Source organism: Saimiri boliviensis, chromosome 5 (genome assembly GCF_048565385.1).
Source record: "Saimiri boliviensis isolate mSaiBol1 chromosome 5, mSaiBol1.pri, whole genome shotgun sequence".
Taxonomy (NCBI): Eukaryota; Metazoa; Chordata; class Mammalia; order Primates; family Cebidae; genus Saimiri; species Saimiri boliviensis.
The window spans coordinates 12,444,039-12,464,716 of record NC_133453.1 but is presented as its reverse complement, the minus strand read 5'-3'; the positions used below and the strand labels follow the sequence as shown (position 1 = coordinate 12,464,716).

General features: G+C 40.2%; 1 protein-coding gene across 5 annotated transcripts in view; it reads right to left on the bottom strand.

Moving 5' to 3' along the window:
• Positions 1–20,678, bottom strand: part of PID1 (phosphotyrosine interaction domain containing 1) — a 243,177-nt gene that overhangs the window by 112,004 nt on the left and 110,495 nt on the right. For all 5 annotated transcript variants that reach the window (XM_003925451.4, XM_074398922.1, XM_074398925.1 and 2 more), the window contains exon 2: positions 16,567–16,713. In XM_003925451.4, the coding sequence (XP_003925500.1) occupies positions 16,567–16,713 (147 nt within the window). The remainder of the gene's footprint in view (positions 1–16,566; positions 16,714–20,678) is intronic.

Below are 20,678 nucleotides of genomic sequence, written 5' to 3'. Positions count from 1 at the left end.
AGTTTTTCTCTTCTCTCTGTCCATCACCAAAATCGGACTGAAAACCCTGCTCTTCAATATAGGTACCAAGAGCATCTAGCAGAGGACCCTGCATTTCCTCTAGTACTCACTAGAACACCCATTTGACTTGGGTGATCATTGAACCAAGCCTGGAAAAGAAACAAGATACCCTGTGACCCAAGGACTAATATTCTACCTTGTCTTCCCATGGTATATAATGTGCATAAGGACTCCCTCCTCAGAAAAAAAAAAAAAAAAAAGGATGATATTTGTTGTAGACAGGATTTTTTTAGTTCTCCAGTGTTCATTCCCCCACTTCTTCATTCCCAACATATCTTATTTCCCTTTCAGAGTCCATGTAGTTTGAGCAAATGGACCCCATGCCCAGCTCCATCACAGGAGAAACAGCCTCAGCTAGTGTATTTCACTTCCTGGACCGAAATGATTTGTTTGGGGCTAGACAAGTTACTTACACTCATCAAATCAAAGGACTGTCAGTGCTTTCACTGGGGAGATGAGACGTAAGAGCGTAGAAGGAGGAAAAAAATTGAAAGCGGGTGGGGAGAGGAGCACGGGGGGATAATGAAACAAGGGAAGAAAGAAGTAAGAGAAAAAGGGTACTGAAGAAAAGAGAAATAAAGATTTTTTAAAAAAGAGGAAGAAAGAAAGAAATACAGCTTCCCTTGACTAAACACTCCCTTGGAATACCTGTATTGCTTCACCATCACAGTCAGGGCACTTAACCCATCTTTAGCTACACACTTGAAAGAAAAAGGGATTCAGTGCCACAGATGGCACTTCCTTCACAATGATGGCACAATCATGAATGAGTCAAACGCTGCAGCCTAAAGACAAACCACTACAGATTAATGAGCTAGATGAAGCATCTATCCTACAAATACAATAAAAATGCATTTAGCTCCACCCATAGAATCTAAGATTTTCCATATTTCATACAGTGCTGATCTTAGCATCTTTACCCTCTAAGAACATGTGAGCTATTCTAGCTGTGAACTACTGAACCAGGAAAAAACAGACAACAAACAAACAAAAAAAGCCTCCTAAGTCTAAATATGCCATCACTGAGAAAGTTGCGTTTCCTTTCTACAAAGAAATCTTGTCTACGAATGTAGAGTCTGCCCTACCTCATGAACTGTCTTGGCTATCATAACTGGCTGCTAGTTGTCAATAAATCTCAGACCATAGCCAAAGCTACACGAGCTACATTTCATTTTAATGCCCTTAACGTCCACACCGACGATGATGAGTTCTTTCCTTATCTCTCCCATGATATAGTAGGGAGGAACAGTGTTAGCGCTGGAGCACTGGCCCAAGAATGAAGAAGGTGAAAGACCAGTTCTGCTCCTGCACCTGTTTGCTAAGAATGTCACTTGGCCTGATAGGTCTAGGTCTTCTCAGCCACCACATGGGATGCCAGAGAGGATTTTGGTCTCGATCAGACTATCTGACACCAGCCTATCACCTTCTCCTCCTGAAACAATAGCAGATATTCATGAATGAGGTTGGCATGCATTTCTACAAAGCCACGAAGCAGCCTCCATGTCCTTAGCACGGTACCCCAGAGCCTTCATCCCAAAAGTATGCTATGTACACCCCAAAAGGTATGTAATAGAATCGCCTAGGATAAGGACTGAATATATTAAAATTTCTATTTATAGTTATTTTTATCTTCAAAATATGAAATAAATTCAGCATTACTAATGCTTAATACACAGACCAACGCTGCCATCCTCTGCCAATCCTTTTGTCATATAATCTGCATCAAATACAGAATTAGAAGTATCCTAAGGAAGGGTGGGCATTCTACAGTAGGAAAGCAGACGACGGAACATTTCACCTGCAGGATCGCTCAGAGCTTTACAGTTCATATTTGCTCATTGCCGGGAATTTACGGATTACAAATTTGGTTTTAATAAGATCCAGCTGACATTCCTGCAAATAAATGACAGATTTAGGATAATTAAAAGAGTGCACACACACACACACACACACACACACACATACAAGAAAATGGTAGAGCTGATGTATTTCCTTTTCCTGGCATATGATCTTTTCTACCTCATTCTGGGGTGAAAACTGATGATCCAATTGTATCTGACAAGAAGTCAGACAAACAGTGTTAAAACCATCAAAGTCATGTGAAATTTGGTTTTGTATTCATTATCATTAAAGAAGAGCCTTGCCTACAGTAACTATAACAGAAATCCATCATAATTAACAAGATGTACATACAATATTGTTTATTCCTAATGTAGTTCACTCTAACATTTCTACTTTGTTTTTAAATATACATAATAAACCCTGTCTCTAAAAAGTATATATACACATAATAATTAGTAACTACTCTAGAGACCTAGCCTAAGTATTAATACATTTATAATTATCAATATTGTTTCTTTTGTTTGAAGGGGTCCATAATTTAAAAAGAAAAAAAAATGTGTAGGGTTCCTAATAGAGGATTTTACTGACCATGAACAAATAAACCACGTTTTTCATTGCCCTAATGGGTCTGCACATTGCCTTCCTTTGACTCTCTTTGTCTCAGACTGACTCTAGTATATTCGTGGCAGGATGACGTCTCCTCCCTGCTCTTTCTCTTCCGGCAGATGACCCTTGCTAAGGAGGAGAAATGAAATCACGATTCTGTTGGCATAATAACTATGAAGACATCAGGTTTTTGCAGCATAAAACTTTCTTTTTTAATCTTCAAGACTAAGGTCCGGTTCTCCTATTGAAGATTTATGCTGAGGATCCTGAGGCTCCCTTCCCCTGGAGCTCCTTCTACCTCCAAACCAGATGTTCCTGATAGATTAGGACCCTTGGAGATGAGGCTGCAAGGAAGGGCCAAGAAGAAAAAGACTTTAGGAAATCTCTGGAAGGAGAACAAAGAGAAAAGAACGGAAGTAAGGGGACTTTCATCCACAACCAGAGTGGACTCTGAATGAGCTCTCTGGTAAGTAAGCACCTGTTTCGCACCATCCCATGAATATACTAATAGGAAAACGTCTCCGTAATAGTGGATGGCACAGTTCCTGCTGTAACACTCAGGGCAGGCATACTAGGTGGAAACATGAGAATTCTACCACTGCTCATAAGTGTCATGAAAACAACTCTTAAAAAGACTGCATCAATCAATCAACGTCGGGGGAAAGTACTTTCAGTAGGATTTTGAGCTTACAGGGTAACTTTCCTGGCTCCGAGGATGATGAATTTCATGTATCCTCATTAGTTTCTGAGTAAATTATTTTATAATTCCTGGATTTGGCTTCTGAAGATGCCTGGTGACTCATAAACGCCTATCTGACTAATGTCTCAACTTAGAGTGCTCGGTATGCACAGAAGCCCAGACATCATTCCTCTTGCCAAGAAACGAATGTATAATATTTTCATTCAAAACAAAGAAATGAACAACTGGCACACCAGCGAACACATCTGCACCTGCCGTTACAGCAGTTTTTATATTCTATTTGCTGATAGTCAGGAGCTGAAACACCCAGATATGTAATTTTTTAAAACCCTGTTCATATTTAAAATAGCATTTTATGATCTTTTTATGACCCTCTGTTATTTATTGCCACTTTTTGGTCATACCTACTTAGCCAGCATTTTGTCTATAGCTCACTGACCTCTACATTCAAACCGGAGTGGGGGGCTATACTTGAATTGGCATTATTTTATTTATATGGCACTGCTCCCACAAAAAGTTCAAAGTACTTTATAAATACCTCTTTAAACTTCAAAGTAACTGAAGTATCACTGTCTTCATCTTAAATAAAGATACAAAAAAGGAAAGTTCAAATGGCTAAAATTAGCAAGTTAGAATTTAACAACCCAGAGAGGATTTCTGGAAAAATATGGCAAATTGACCTTCAATAGGTATGGCCCCTCCTCCTCAAACCCCATGAAACTGATCATAATGAAAAATGTTAAGTTGTAAATGAAACGGAATAAATGAATGGGAGAGGGCACGGTTACACACCAAGGGTTTCAACAAAGATTCGGAAGTTTTAGAAAGCACACTGAATCTACACATCTAAGCTACGTTTTCCTAAGCAAATTTTATAGAACTGGTATTTTGACCTATTTTATCATCCGTCTTTTATTTCTTAAATGGTTCCTAAATTAGGAGGGCAAGTCAGGATTTAAGGTTGCTAAACTATCAAGAAACAAGAGTCTCCAAATTGAAGAGACCCACAACCATTAACTGGATAAAGTGGATGAAAATACACACCAAGGCATGTAACTACAAAATTTAAGACCAAGAACAAAAAGAAGATCTTTAAAGCTTGCAAAGTATTGGGGGATGATAAGCTTGCAAAGTACTAGGGGATGGGATGGTTTGGCTGTTTCCCTACCCAAATCTCATCTTGAATTGTAATCCCCGTGTATCAAGGGAGGGACTAGTGGGAGGTGACTGGATCATGGGGGCCGTTTCCCCCACACTGTTCTCCTGATAGTGAGTGCGTGCTCACAAGATCTGATGGTTTGTAAGTGTGGCACTTCCCACACCGCTGCTGCTATGTAAGACGTGCCTGGCTTTCCCTTTGCCTTCCATCATGATTGTATAAGTTTCCAGAGGCCTCCCCAGCCATGTGGAACTGTGAGTCAATTAAACCCCCTTTCTTTACAAATTATCCAGTTTCAGGTAGTTCTTTATAGCAGTGTGAAAATCGACGAATACAGGGGGGACAGTCACATACAAAAGAATATTAGTATCTGAATCAAATGGGATCAGGTTCCTGAAAAGTAACAAGGGATCATAGAAGTCAGTGGTTAGTGCCTTCACAGAGCTTAGAAGAAATTTTTTCCAATCTACATTTCTATACCCAGCCAAATTTTTGAAAAGCTGAGAATAGACTAAGGAACCTTTCAGACATAAAAGGCACACAATATTTACTTCTTAATTGCACTAGTCTTAGAGTAGCAGGTAGATTTGTTCTCACATTTGCTTCCCTCGGTACAGATTCTTCTAATGGAAAAGGTGACTAAAACTTTGAAAATAAAAATGACATAATGCTGAGTTAAATATATATATATATATATATATATATATATATATATATATATATATATATGTAAACTCAAGACAGCATAACATAGGAGCAAACCAAAGTAGGGGAAAAAAACAGAGGAGCATCAAACACAGCAGAGCAATAGAGAGAAGTCCCCAAGTTACAGGCGTGCAGCTGGACCAGAGACAGAGTCTACTCAGAAACAGGAGGACAAGGAACTGTCAGGGTGAGATCCCCAGAAGGAGATGAAGAATACACTACATCATATAACTGGATAGTTGGGTAACATACTGACAGTCATATGCCAAATTTGATAAAGCATTTGTGAAAAATTAAGTGTAGGTGCATGTAAAACTATACAATTGTAAAAATAATATATATTTTAAATTGAACAACAAAGGAAATAAAAATTACTCTGCACTAATGGGCCCTTTAGTTATCACATAGATACTGAGTTCACCAAACTTCCAGAAGGAATTGTATTAGCAAAACAGAGGAAAGAGAGTGAGTATGGTCATTACTGGCCTAAATCTACATCTACGGAAATAGAAAACTAAAAACTATTATCTATCACAATGGTATAAAGTGTAGTGTTTGGATATGTAAAGATAAACACAAGAAGAAACTGCCAAAACAAATAATTACGATCACTTCTTCAAGCAGGACTGAGGTGTGCAGAAGAGATGAAAGAGATAGCTAAAAATGCTTTATGTTTAGGTTTTTCACTGTTACTTGACACTTTTATCTCTGCAAGTATTACTCTGATAAAATTTAAAACTCAAGGGAAAAAAAATCACCTACAAGGAAAGTCCAGGTTTATATGAGATTATATTCACAGTCTATATTGTTTAATGCTTTCTTCCCTAAACCTATTTTTTTCATTTAATAAACAATAAATTGCACTAGTCTTATTACAGTAGCAGGCAGATTTGTTCTTACATTTGGTGTCCTCAGTACAGATTCCTCTAATGCAAAAAGTGAATAGAACTTTGAAAATAAAAATGATATAATGAATGCTGAGTTAAGATACATATATTATATATATATGCATATATATATATATATATTCAAGATAGCATTTTAAAACTTAACTTCTTATATTTAAGATTATATTTGTATAAACCAGATTTTAGTTTTGAAGTTATTATAATCTTCTGAGAGTCTCTAAGAAGTCATATAATCTCTGCTGGAAACCATAAAGCACATTATTCATGATTTTCTACCAACTTAATTGGTTTTCTGTGGGGTGTTTCTATGCTTGGCTAACGAGTGAAGTCTACCACAGTGGAAATATATTTTATCCACAAAACCAATCCAGAAAAATACGTGGAATAATTAACCGTTTTTTTCTAAATAAATGAACCCTAAATTTAGATAATAATTAGACTAACTTTTCAGAACTAAACCAACAAATTATTTGAAAGATGAACTCCCCAAACAAGAACTCATAAGGGGAAAAGCACGGCATAAAAAGGTACTTCTCAGACATGCATATTATACTCAAATTTCCCACATCATTTTCAAACTTATGCTCAAAGCTTTACTCAAAATGAGAAGAAAAGTATCTATTCACTGTCCCTGTGACAGTGCTGTGAATCTTTTACAAACACTGTTTAATGTGCCTACTATATTGGAAGATAACGAACTCCAAATGTTCACATTTGTAGTACAAAACTTGTGTAAAATAGGTTAAAAAACACAGGTTTTGTGTAAAAAAAAAAAAAAAAAAAAAAACCTATATTCCATAGAAAATGTTTAAGTAGCTCTTCTTTTTCAGAAATTTTGATTAAAAAATGAATTTGGCTCAACATGTAAGATGCTACCTTTACAGTGCAATTTTCTTTATTTTTCTGTTGTTTTAGTAGCTTTCTGAATTCTAAGCAAATAACTTTCTTAGGCTTAAGAAAAATTAAACATAACCCAAAAAACTGATGAACTGAGAATGATGCCTTCCAGCTTCATCCATGTCCCTGCAAAGGACATGGACTCACTCTTTTTTATGGCTGCATAGTATTCCATGGTGTATATGTGCCACATTTTCTTTATCCAGTCTAACATTGATGGACATTTGGGTTGGTTCCAAGTCCTGGCTATTGTTAATAGTGCTGTGAACAGAAAACCAAACACCACATGTTCTCACTCATAAGTGGGAGTTGAACAATGAAAACACATGGACACAGGGAGAAGAACACCACACACTGAGGCCTGTCAGGGGTTGGGGGCAAGGGGAGAGATATCATTAGGACAAACAACCTAATGCAGGCAGGGCTTAAAACCTAGATGACAGGTTGATAGGTACAGCAAACCACCATGGCACATGTATACCTATGTAGCAAACCTGCACATTCAGGCCGTGCACAGTGGCTCAAGCCTGTAATCCCAGCACTTTGGGAGGCCGAGGCAGGTGGATCACGAGGTCAAGAGATCAAGACCATCCTGGTCAACATGGTGAAACCCCATCTCTACTAAAAATACAAAAAATTAGTTGGGCATGGTGGCGCGTGCCTGTAGTCCCAGCTACTCAGGAGGCTGAGGCAGGAGAATTGCTTGAACCCAGGAGGCGGAGGTTGCAGTGAGCCAAGATCACGCCACGGCACTCCAGCCTGGGTAACAAGAGCGAAACTCCGTCTCAAAACAAAACAAAACAAAACAAAACAAACATGCACATTCTACACATGTATCCCAGAACTTAAAAAAAAAAAAAAAAAAAAAGCTGATGAGCCATGAACAGTGTGTGTGTGTGTGTGTGTGTGTGTGTGTGTGTGTGTGTGTTTGGCAATTTTTGCATTTTTACAATTCTCCAATTATAAGAGAACCACCTGTAGTAGCGTGAATAATGACCATCCAAAGACATTACATCCTAACTCCTGGAACCCGTAAATGCTACTTTATAAAGAAAAAGCTTTTTGCAGATTTGATAAAATGAAGGGTCCTAAAATTGATAGATTACTAGAGTATCCGTTGGGCACTAAGTCCAATCACAAGTGTCCTTATGAGAAAGGAAAGCAGAGGGAGCTTCGATACATACAGAAGAGAATGTGACCACCATACAGAGACTGCAGTGAGGTACCCGCAAACCAGGGAATGCCTGCAGCCTCCTAAACTGCAGGAGGTAAAGAATGGACTCTCCCCCTCGAGGCTCCAGGAGCATGACCCTGCAGACACCTGGATTTCTGTCCTGTCATGGTCATCGTGAACTCCAGTCTCTAGCTCTAGGAGAGAGTAAATTTCTCTTGTTTTAAGCCACTAATTTTGCCAGGAAGGAGCCTTCAGCAAACCAGTATGTCATTCTTTCAAATGTGTTTGAGTAGGTTTACAATTATATGCTGAGCACACGAGACAAGTCTGACACCAAAGTCACAAGTTAAATGGAAAAACGTCACTTTCCCTGAAACTTACGAAATTCTGATTTGGGCACAGAGAAGAAACAAATGTCTAAGTCACTGACTTGGAGTCTTTTCCAAAATGTTCCAATTAGAATTGAGTTTCCTGTAAACTTTCCAGACAAACTTTTAACATTCAAATAAATTTTTTCTTTAATTATTACTTTTTAAAATTAATTTAAAATGCCTAATATTATATTTTAAATTACAAATGTCTACATATAATTATTTTATTTTATATTATTTTATAAAAATGGATACTAATGTTATAATCAACTTTTATATACTTAATACATTATAAACATTTTCCATATCAATATATATTTCTAACAGAAATATATATGCCTTCTCTTCGGTAACAGAATAACAAAAATTTTAATGACTGCATATTTTCCATAGCATTGTTAAACAAAATTGTATATTATCTTTCTCACACATTAAAACATTTCGATGGTTTTCCCATTTTTTCACTAATGAATTTCTGCTATCTCCCAGGAGTTTTCAAAACCAAGAAATAGACTAATTTTGTCAGTCAGAAAATTAGCATCTTTGTCATTTGCCCAAAAGTTAGACTTTAATGTCGAATCTGACTCCCTAACATAAAAAAAGTACCACCATTTATAGCTACAGCCCTCACAGTGTGTGGGGCACATGGAAATAAGTAGTTTGAAGCTTTCAGGGATCTGCAGAGAATCCCTCCGTGGGATAACAATTCTACTGCACCCATCAATCATAAAAGTGACCCCATTCGCAAGTCTGTCATCCAACTCAACAAGCATTAGGCGGGGGTCATTTCTATGTGGCAAACCAGAGAAATGAGACAAAGTTATCATCTTTACACTAAACACCTGTATCAGCTGGGGAAGTAATTTCTAGCATGGTAAGATTTTAGTCAAGAAATAACAAAAGTGAGTTCGTGGAGGACAAAGAGCTTTGCTGAAGGCACCACAGACATCAGTGGAAAGACCAAAGTACAGAATTCAAAGTTGTGAGTTTGGACCTATAGCGAAGAAGTTTTCATTAATACCACATATATAATATCTTTCCATGCTAGGTACACTAGCAGTAGCTTAAGGAATCTGTATTTAAACATATATTTAAAGACCAACAAAGGGCGTGCTCAGTGGCTCACGTCTGTAATCCCAGCACTTTGGGAGGCTGAGGCGGGTAGATCACGAGGTCAGGAGTTCAAGACCAGCCTGATCAACATGGTGAAACCTTGTATCTACCAAAAATAAAATAATTAGCTGGACGTGGTGCCATGCACCTTGGAGTCCTACTGTAATCCTAGCTACTCAGGAGGCTGAGGCAGGAGAATTGCTTGAACCTGGGAGGCGGAGTTTGCAGTGAGCCGAGCACGTGCCATTGCACTCCACTCCAGTCTGGGCAACAGAGTGAGACTCCAACAAAAAACAAACAAACAAACACACACACACACCAATACTAAAACAATAGGCTAAGGCTTCAGCTACCCCTGAAGCTATATCCATTTTTCTCTCCTGATTCCTCTGAGACTGGAACAGGGAAGTTAGGAGAATGAGCGCTGGACTTGCTGAAGAGGGAGGGGCAGGGCTGAGGGGGGCTTAAGTGCCTGCCGGGGACAGGGAGATTCCTCTGGTTTTCAAACATCTTTCTTTTCCACTGATTCTGCTGGGTCCTTGGTCCTTAAATATCAGAGGCAGGTAGATGTTTGTACGTGAGTGTGCAATCCTGACAGTGTGCAATAAATTCCTGTGGATATAGAAAGAAAAGTAGAAAAGAAGGAGGAAGGGAGAAACAGAAGAAGGAAAAAGGAGAAGAGAGGAAAAAAGGAAGGTATAGAGGGACAGAGGGAGGAAGAGAGGGAGGGAGGAAGAATATTTACAAGTCTACAAAGAGTAAAAATTGCAGAAAAATAAAAGCTTGTCTCTGAAACAAAAGGTTGGCTCACGTAAACTTTTAGCTTCCTGCATTTGAGGAGACAAGCAGAAGTGAATGTTATTTGTTTACAGGAAAGTGTAAGGAAAAATAAAGAGAAAATAAATATCAATCACTCTGAATTTAGAGGAAAATAACCAATGGAAACCACTGGCTTGCATCTACTATATGTAGATATCATTTATTTTATGTGTATTCTGTCTTTCAGAAACATACTTTGCAAAAAGAACATCTGTATAATTGTAATAGGATTCAAGAAATTCCCAAAATCACCAACACCAAGAAAGAGCTGTAGAGATGCATATGATGAGGATGATCAGACGGTAAATCCAACATTTTCGTTTGTGTTAAGAAGTAAAAAATGGCCCTTTGACTAGAATGAGAAAACATGACTATATTTCAAGTTAAATACATAATTGATTGATGGAACCCAACAGGTTAGGTTTAGAAATCAGATATATGTGATGCTAATTTCGAATACACTTAAATTCAAATCAAGAGTCCTTATCATGAGATAAGCTGGATTACCAGAATTCACTTCTTGACTGGCCATTCTACACAAGCACTCCATGATAGAATTTGAGGGTTACCTGCAAAGCCTTCAGCTCAGAAACGTCTCTTCTCCATTCCATGACACTGCCAATCAATCTCTTCTTTCCTGAGAGCCAAAGGACTACTACTGTTACACCTGAACGCAAGGAATCTCAAAAGAGGCAATATAAAAACGGCTAGGGTTTACAAATGGTTAACTCCTTCTTGGAAAATAATTTGATAGTTTCCACTCTCACAAATGGAAATACGACAGTAGCAGCTTTAGATGGGGCTTCACATCAAGCCAGGCCAAGCGCCTCACTCAGGAGGAGGCAAAATCTGGGTACGTGGAGCCAAGCTCATGGTGAGCGCAGGCCTAGGTGAGGGGCTGGTGGGACTCTCAGCAAAGGATAAAAGGAGAGGGGCTGCTGGGTAGGCTGCAGAATCAAGACACGGACAGCCTCAGCCGAAGCTGGGAGGGAGCGGGAAGGAAGGGGGGCACAAAGAAGTATCTCATTCTGCCTGGGCGGTGGCTCATGCCTGTAATCTCAGCACTTTGGGAGGCTGAGATGGGTGGATCACTTGAGGTCAGGAGTGCGAGCCCTGCCTGGCCAACAAGGTGAAACCTCATCTCTACTAAAAATACAAATATTAGCTGGTCCCGGTGGCAGGTGCCTGTAATCCAAGCTACTCAGGAGGCTGGGGCAGGAAAATTGCTTGAACCTGAGAGGTGGAGCAGTCGCAGTGAGCTGAGATTGAGCCACTGCACACCAGCCTGGGCAGCAGAGGGGGAGGTGGGGAGGGAAGGGAGAGGGGGAGGAGAGGGGGAGGGAGGAAAGGTCGGGGGAAGAAAGGGAGAGGGGAAGGGGGAGCGAAGGGAAGGGACTCATACTAAATTAGCCCTGTCCACCACTGACATCCAAGGTTGCCTCAGGGGCCAAAGCATCCCCCTGAAGCCAACCCTTAGGGCCGACCCCAGACGCTGACCCCACCAGCCATACCAAAAGGATGTAGTGGAAAGACAGCCAGGGACTTCTGCAATCAAAGCAGACAGATTCAGGCCCAAACAGGAGGCCCATGTCAACAACCGCTAAGGATCCTGCTTTTCCTGTTCCTACACACACCCCTTTGGCATTTCTCTTCTGGGTTACTTCCCTTTTGCAACTCAGAAAAATCCTCATGCTCAGAAATTAGCGCCAATCACAAACTTTATAACACCTTTTAAATAAAAGACATGTTAAGTGCTAAATCCCATTACGTGTCAGTTTGTTTGCTATAACATTGCTGTTATTTTGCTTTAAAACAATAAGCACTGTGGAATGGGTTTTGTACAGCAGCCAGATAGCCATATAGGAAGTCACTGGGCATTTCATATTGGTTATAATATCTATACACATAATTTTTACAAGGAATATAACTTTTTACTGTAGACTGTCAGTTTTTTAAAGAAAACTAAATTTGAGAATCTCCATGGTATACCTGGGGTAAAATTGTATGGTAGTTTTAGTATTTCCCTCATGCTTTCTGTTTTCTATTTTAAAAAGGTTAAAATTCTAATCTGATTACACAAGGTAAATCGTCGGGCCTTGGACTTTTGGATAAAAGAGAGCAGGATGCAATGATAGCCGTGGAACTCCAAATCTGCTAATCAGTGTGTAACTTACTTGCAGAATCAACTAGCCCTTAATTTTTTTTTTTTTTTTTTTTTTTTTTTTTTTACATTTTTTACAAAGTCCATGAGCTCCCGATACTGACCTAGGAAAGGTACAAAATCAGACGCCTGCAGAAAAGAAACAGCTTGCTCAAAATCACATGGTACATGTGGCCCACCTGTTTTGAGAGATATCCGTGGATAGACACAGAACCCACTCACGGGCGGTGGAATCAGGTGGGGGGAGCACAGGCTGTGGAGGCGGAATGCTGCTGTTCAAATCCGGACTCTGCTAGTTACTAACGAGGGATCCTGGGACAGGCAGGTGAACTCCACTATGCCTCAACTAGCTTATCTGTAAAATGGGGCTACACCTGGCACTTAAGCCATTGGGTTGTCATGAGGATGAAATGGTTCTATGCCAGGAAAAGTGCACAGATGAGTGTTTAATGTGTTAAGCAGCGTCTGTTCTTTAGTGTCAGTTCTGTATTATTAACACTTTTATTTCTGTTTTTTGATTACTACGGTCAGCATTATTATCACTATTTTGTGAAGGCTTTGAGAACTTCAGTGAATGGGCCTGGAAGTCTCAGTGCAAAAGAGGGCAGCTCCCGCTGGAGGGTAACACAGCACACACAGTGCTCACATCTGATGCACTAATTCCAGAGCCCAGCTCTTCCTTACAAGTTGGCTTTCTGGTTTGCTACAGCAAATCCGCCAAATCTCATTTTCTATCCCACTCGCCACCTCCCAGGGTACGTGTTTGTTTTTACATTGCTCTTGTCACATGAATCTGCAGCTCAGAACATCAACCTCCAAACATGGTTCACCTTCATGTAAATTACATGGTATGATTTAAATTGCAGGCTCCTGTTCTCCACCACTAAGCTGAGTGCCTGAGTCAAAATCTCTGGGAAGAGGGTCCAGGAAATTTGCTTGCCAGGGGTTTCTGATACTCACACGCATTTCAGAAGTACTTGCGATTTATTTTTTTAGGCACTTGTCTTATTCCTTCTGCTTGGCTATACGCTGTAGCCCCCACAACACCTACTGTGATTCCTTTTTCTACAATACCACATACACAGTAGGTTTTCAATGACGATTAATAAAATAAATGTTTGCTAACAAGCGGAAGCCACCTAGGATTCCATCTCACTAGGTAGGAGGAGAAAGGTGTGACAAGCCATCATTGCTGCAGCAAAATCACACACAGCGTCTGATACTCCAAACAGCTCCAATAGGAGTCCTAATGGGCTGCAGTGGGTTGTACAGTTAAATAACTCTACTCCAGGAAAAAAAAAAAAGTGACAGCAATAGAGGAGAACACACAAAGACCCAGCTGCCCGAAACATGAATAGCCTAGCAAGGCAATCCCGTCAGGACCCACGGAGAATACAGATCAGCAGAAAATGGGAAATCTAAGATGAGCTAGGGTCTCAATGGTGCTCGCCATAAGCCATTTTCAACTCCCCCTTTCCTTTGCTTCCTCCTGCCTCTTTCCCTCCCCAAACCCAAAGTTATGAGAGCTATTAGGAAAAAAGAGCAACTACTGTGTGAAGGCGGAGGGTCCCGTGAGCTGGCCCTGCAGCTGGGCCCGGCTACATTATGCTCATTATTCCCGGGAGGCGCGAGCCCGAGACAGCGTTCCTTCTGCAGCTGGCATCTTACGAGCTAAGTTACTCGCAAGAATCGGAGAGGAAACACTGGACTTTGTTCTTGAAGACGATCAGAAAAAAATGGGGAAGATCTAAAAGGATTTTAAACCAAAATTTCAAGGTTCAAATAGATACCTTTTTTTCAACAAAACTCAGAGCACAAAAGTGACACTGTCCTTGAGAATTAAAGAAGAAAGCACCAGTGTATTTCCAGTTAAAATTTCAGTGCACGCTGTTGATAGTATACAATTTGGAGAATTACACGTTGCATGTTTTCTTACTTCAGATAGAATAATAATGCTGGAAAGGCCCTCAAGAGGTGTTGGCCCCGATTTCTGACTCCAGGGTTATGATTATCTATGCCTGGAATCTCCTCTTTAAGACTTCTAGGGATGGAGAGTCCATAAATTTTTTATAGCCCAGTGGAATGTGTTTTTCGCCTTGAATGCCGAAGTTCTTCCTGGTATCCAAATGAAATCACTGCCGATTTCCTTTGTCTACCTAGCCACACACGCCAAGGCCAGCGCAACCCTTGCCCTCTTTGGCACGCTCTTCTGAATTCCTACTATTTTCTTTCAATGTCCTTTTAACAGTAAAATAAATGAGCATAACCTAAGGCAGTACACGGAAAAAATTAGTCCGTGAGACATGAACCCTATAATCCTTTTCAGAAAAAATGGTTTTTTTCTTCTAGCAAATATTTTTCTCTCTTACAAACACACAGACGCATTTAACATCTAGATTAGACTGTTAGATCGCTAGATATTTTTATTTTAAAACTGTGTAGTTTTTGCCCTTCCCATTTTAAATGTGCTTTTATAGGCTTTATCACACTTAATTATTCTCCATATACATGTCCCTGCTGATTTCATCTTGCTTTGAGGCACCATCTCCCCTCTTAGGAACAAAAATCAAAATAGCATTAATAAATCTTCTGAAGAATGTATCACAAATTTAATGAGTATTTTTATAATTCCCTTGTAGCATCAATTCACCAAAAGTGTTCAAAGCAATGGACCTAACTCCAGTTCTGCTGGTTCACTCCCTCCTGTAGAGGCAGTCACTGACAATAGCTCTTGGGAAGTTGGAAGGTCACCTTATCAGAATTACCACTTAAAATCACTTTAAAATGGGTCACATAGCTCACTTGCCTTATCCCATTGATGATTCCCCCAGAGTAACCAGAAACTTCTCACCATGACCACAGGACTCTTCCCCACTCAATGCCACCATTCACCACAGCTTTCTCATTTTCAAAGTACACTGGCCCATTCCCTTCTCTTCCCAAATTTACCAAGACCAGCCACTTCAGAGAATTAGTGGGCCCTATTCTTTCACCTGAAAGATTCTCCTGCAAGTTCTTCACAAACTAGATTTCTCGCTAATCATGATTGTTGACCTTGATTTTTCTCCTCTCATGTCCCCCAGCTAGCAGTTAAATCCCACAAAGATGTTGGTGGGTCTTTCCCACACTGTGACTCTGTGCCAGTCACACAGTGAGCACCCAGTGAGTATGTGTGGAATGAATGAATGTGGCTGAGGTTTTATGCATACCATCATCACCCAAGATTGCTGTAGGCGCCAACCTGACCACAGCTATGTGGGAACTGATTCCTTAATACTAAGCAATAAAGAAAAGCAGTGTATCTCCAAAGCAATAAGGAAAGGAGAGTATCTACAAATTTATGAAAGAAATTCATATACTCATGCATTTCATTGCCCCTTATTTTATTTTCACTACTCAAAACAAATTTCTGATGATAAAACATGACTAAAACATATTTTCTTTGTGATCTCTAATTACTATATTCATCAACTCAAGCTCAAGCAAAAAAGAATATCATGTGAGAAAAAAATCCAAAGCTTACCAAAATCATACATTTCATTTCTAGTTTTGTTTCCATGTTGGCATTGAAGTTTGCATAAATGAAAAATGTTTATTCTGGATTCTGAGGCATTAATATTAGTATAAAGTTTGAGAGCTGAAGCAAAACAAAAATGCAAAATTATCCCTAAAGGATTTGGAGAATATAACTGTTAGAAAACTTTTTTTTCCATTCCTTAAGAGATGTTTTCTTCAGATTGAAAAAATAAAGGGAAGACTGATCATTAAGAAAAAAAGCTTTTCTTGGAGAAATCACAGTGAGAATATGGTTTTATTCAGACATACTAAAGCCTGGGTCTTCAATTTGTGACCAAAAGTGATAGTATTAGATCTTTAAGAAAAATAAAACAGGATATGAATTCAGTCTACCGTCACTCTGCGTGTTTCTTTTGTTGGCCATTTTCTATTTTCATTCTTAAGAATGATTGCCATTGTGAAACACGGGTCTCAAGCCCACACATCCTTGAGCCTATCTCACCAAGAGAACCCATGCTGGCCACATGCCCCATACCTTGCAGCCACTGTGAGTCCTGGTCTTCATCAGTGGTGTGGTTGTGCATAGCTCGATTGCCTCCGGCTCATGGAAGATGACCGCTGGGAGGGGTTCCTTTTTCAGTGTTAGGACATTCAACTTAGACTTCAGCATGGTCTGAAAGTGCTGAAAAGCAGAAAAACAAGCCACATGTAGTTCAATCTCTTGGACTTATATGTCATACAATTTTACCTTAAACCCAGTAGCAACTTGTTTGTTGTATTAAGTCTGTTCTACTACGGGAGGTGAAGAGAGATTTAGTAAAACAGAGGAGGGGAACTGTGTCCTGTCAGGACATGACTCAAATGAAGCTGTGGAGAGAGTCAATCCCTAAGCAGGTCCACAGACACATGACTTAAGTAAAGTCACCTCACCCAGGATATTATGTTCTGAGAAGCTCTTCCAAGATATGGTATACAGGTGAAATTGTGACAGTGGAATCCATGCAGATTCAGCTACACAAGATGTTTGGAAGAGGATGTTATAGGGATTATTTTGGGAAAAGTCTAGACATTGTTGAAGGAAGAGAACAGATGAAAAAGTACACAAGCCTTCTGTTCACTGCCTTCCCAGGCTCTTTCATGCACTGGCTGTAGAATCTTAGGAAATTCACTACTTTATGATGGACCACTTTTGTGTGCTGTCTCAGGCCAGGACCCAAGACAAATGTCCATTTCATATGCAACTTCTCTTGGCTCTTGTCGTGAAAGATGCTCAGAATCCAACCAGATTTAATCACTGCTATCCATAGCACCCAGTCTAAGACCCATCTTCCCTTGGTCTATGAAAATGACATCCAAACTGGTCCCATTACTTCCAACTTTGTTCCTGTATGAAGAATTGCCACACAGTCACCAGAATGATCCTCCTAAAATCTAACTGTGCCACGCCACCTCTACTCAAACTCCCCCATGTCCTCCTATCTCCTCATGGAAAAAAAAGACCACACATAATTCAGGGACCTACTGCCTCTCTGATTTCACCCCCCACCTCCATCCTCACACATAGAGATCCAGGCACAGTGTCCTCCTAACTATTCTGAGAAGAAGCCAAAGACACCTGTGCCTTAGGACCCCTGATCATGCTGCTCCTGTCCTAGGTATCTTCAAGTCTTGCTTCTTCATCTCCTTGAGGTCCCTGATCAAATGTCACCTCATGGGACGGTCCTTTCTAATCAAAATCTAAAGCAGCCAGCATACATATACACACACCAACAAAGACACATGCCTGGCTTCATGGGCCCACAACCTGTGCTTAGGAGGGCCTCACACCCAGAAAGACTCCATGCTTGGTTGAATACCTTTCATTTGGTGTCCCCATCTTGAAAGTGGGAGGCCAAAGCAGGCAGATCACCTGAGGTCAGAAGTTCAAGAAACCCCATCTCTACTAAAAATACACAAATTAGCCAGGCGTGATGGCAGGCACCTGTAATCCCAGCTACTTGGGAGGCTGAGGCAGGAGAATTGCTTGAACCCTGGAGGCGGAGGTTTCAGTGAGCTGAGACCACACCACCGCACTCCAGCCTGGGTGATATGAGTGAGATTTCATCTCAAAAAAATATATACTCAAAGGATTATAAATCATTCAATCACAAAGACACATTTACACGTATGTTCATTGCGGGACTACTTACAATAGCAAAGACCTGGAACCAACCCAAATGCCCATCGATGATAGACTAGACAAAGAAAATGTGGCACATATACACCATGGAATACTACACAGCCATAAAAAAGGATGAGTTCATGTTCTTTGGAGGGACATGGACGAATATGGAAACCATCATTCTAAGCAAACTGACACAAGAACAGAAAACCAAGTACTGCATGTTCTCACTCATAGGCGGGTGTTGAACAATGAGAACACATGAGCACAGGGAGGGGAGCACCACACACTGGGGTCTGTTGAGGGGGGCTAAGGGAGGGACAGTTGGGGGGTGAGGAGGATGGGGAAGGATAACATGGGGAGAAATGCCAGATATAGGTGACGGGGGATGGAGGCAGCAAACCACCTTGCCATGTGTGTGCCTAGGCAACAATCATGCATGATCTGCACATGTACCCCAGAACCTAAAATATCATTTTTTAAACAATCCTAATCATTTTATTTTGAACATGTGTTTTATAAGGAAAGTCTGATGGGACAGTGGAGCACAGATGTGAGTGGACAAGACACATACAGTGTGTGCATCCTCCATCCTTACCACCCACCTTCACAGAGCATTAGTGATGGCCCATGGAGACAGAATTCTGATGAACTCATGACACGCAGGAATTCAGCCAGAGTCAAAGTGAGTACAAGGTAAGTATTTAAGCCTATGCCTTAATGCACCGCCCCAGGAGACCATGCAAGGTAACCAGAACTTGCTTCAAGTTCAGAAAGGAATTAGCCTTGTTCTAAGAAACAGAAATGATCACAGAAACGTATCACGTCCTTTCCCACTTGTATCACTTCCCCGTACAAGGCAACCACCTACACTGAAATGGTGACACAGAAGGAACGGGAAAGGTGGAGCAAACACAGTTCCCTCTCCTTTCAGCTCTTCCTGAGTCATCAGTAAGATGAAGGTAAAGTGATGAGAGAAAGTGCGTGTATCAAGAAGTGAGATCAAAACAGGTCAGTTAGTTTTGTGCAGCGTTTTCACCGTTCTGATAAAAACAAAATACGGCATGAACTAGAAAATGCAAGTTGGATAATTTCTATGATCCCATTCTTACATTTGCATTTAAAGTGGGCACTGTACAATATAAATTCATGCTCAGAATCTAAATGTTTAATTTATCTTTACTTAGAACAGCATTAAATAGCAAATAATAATTTAAAAAACAAAACAAAAGGGTTATTCCAGACAGAGATCCATTTAAAAAAAAAGCTTTATGTTTTGGTACCTTCAATGGTACTTTTCTTCTACTTTTTGAATAAGAAACACTGAATTTTCGTTGCACACTGGACTGTAGGAGTTGTGTAACCAGTCTGCACACGCATATACTCATCTCTGTCCACTCCCTGTCCCTGCTTTACTATTCCTGCAATTTATCCCTACTCCTATAAACTATCCCTACCACTATAAGATTATGTACTTGTTTTGTTCACTTTATTGCCTTCCAGTAGAATATAAGCACCATAGGAGCAGAAACTATTTTATTCAAGGACATATCACAAGGTCCTAAAACAATTCCTGGCACATTACAGAAGTCCAATGAACATTTGTGGAAGGTAACGAGGGCAATGTAATTTAAAAAAAAAAAAAAAAAACGACAGGCTGAGCACAGTGGCTCACGCCTGTAATCCCAGCACTTTGGAAGGCCCAGGTGGGCAGATCACCTGAGGTCAGGAGTTCAAGACCAGCCTGGTCAACATGGCAAAACCCTGTCTCTACTAAAAGTACAAAAAATTAGCCAAGTATAGCGGACACCTGTAATCCCACATACTCAGGAGGCCAAGGAACGAGAATCAGTCAAACCAGCGAGGCGGAGGTGGCAGTCAGCTGAGATCGTGCCACTGCAATGCAGCTGGGGCCACAGAACAGAACTCCATCTCAAACAAACAAAACCTACAAATATAAAAAATAGTAATCTAAATCAGGGTTCATATACTAGATCAGCTCACCACTTCACCCAAGTTGACCTTAAGGACATGGTATGGGCTATGAAACAAATGCAAGACTGAAAGAAGTCAATAATGATACGCATACACAAGTACCTTCACCTCAGTATAAATTGCCAAAAACAATTCTTTAAAAACTAGAGATCATGATGTTACATGAAATCATTACGTTAATATCATGAAATAAGCAAAGTACAGAAAGACAAATACTGCATGTTCTCATTTATTTGTGGGATCTAAAAATAAAAACAATAGAACTCATGAACATAGAGAGTAGAAGGATGGTTAGCAGAGGCTGCGAAGTGTAATGGGGGCTGTGGGGTAGGTGGAGATGGTTAATGGGTACAAAACTATAGTTAGAAGGGATGAATAAGACCTACTATTTGACAGCACAGCAGGGTGACTATAGGCAATAATAACTTAATTGTACATGTTAAAATTAACTAAAAGAGTATAATTGGATTGTCTGTAACAAGGGATAAATG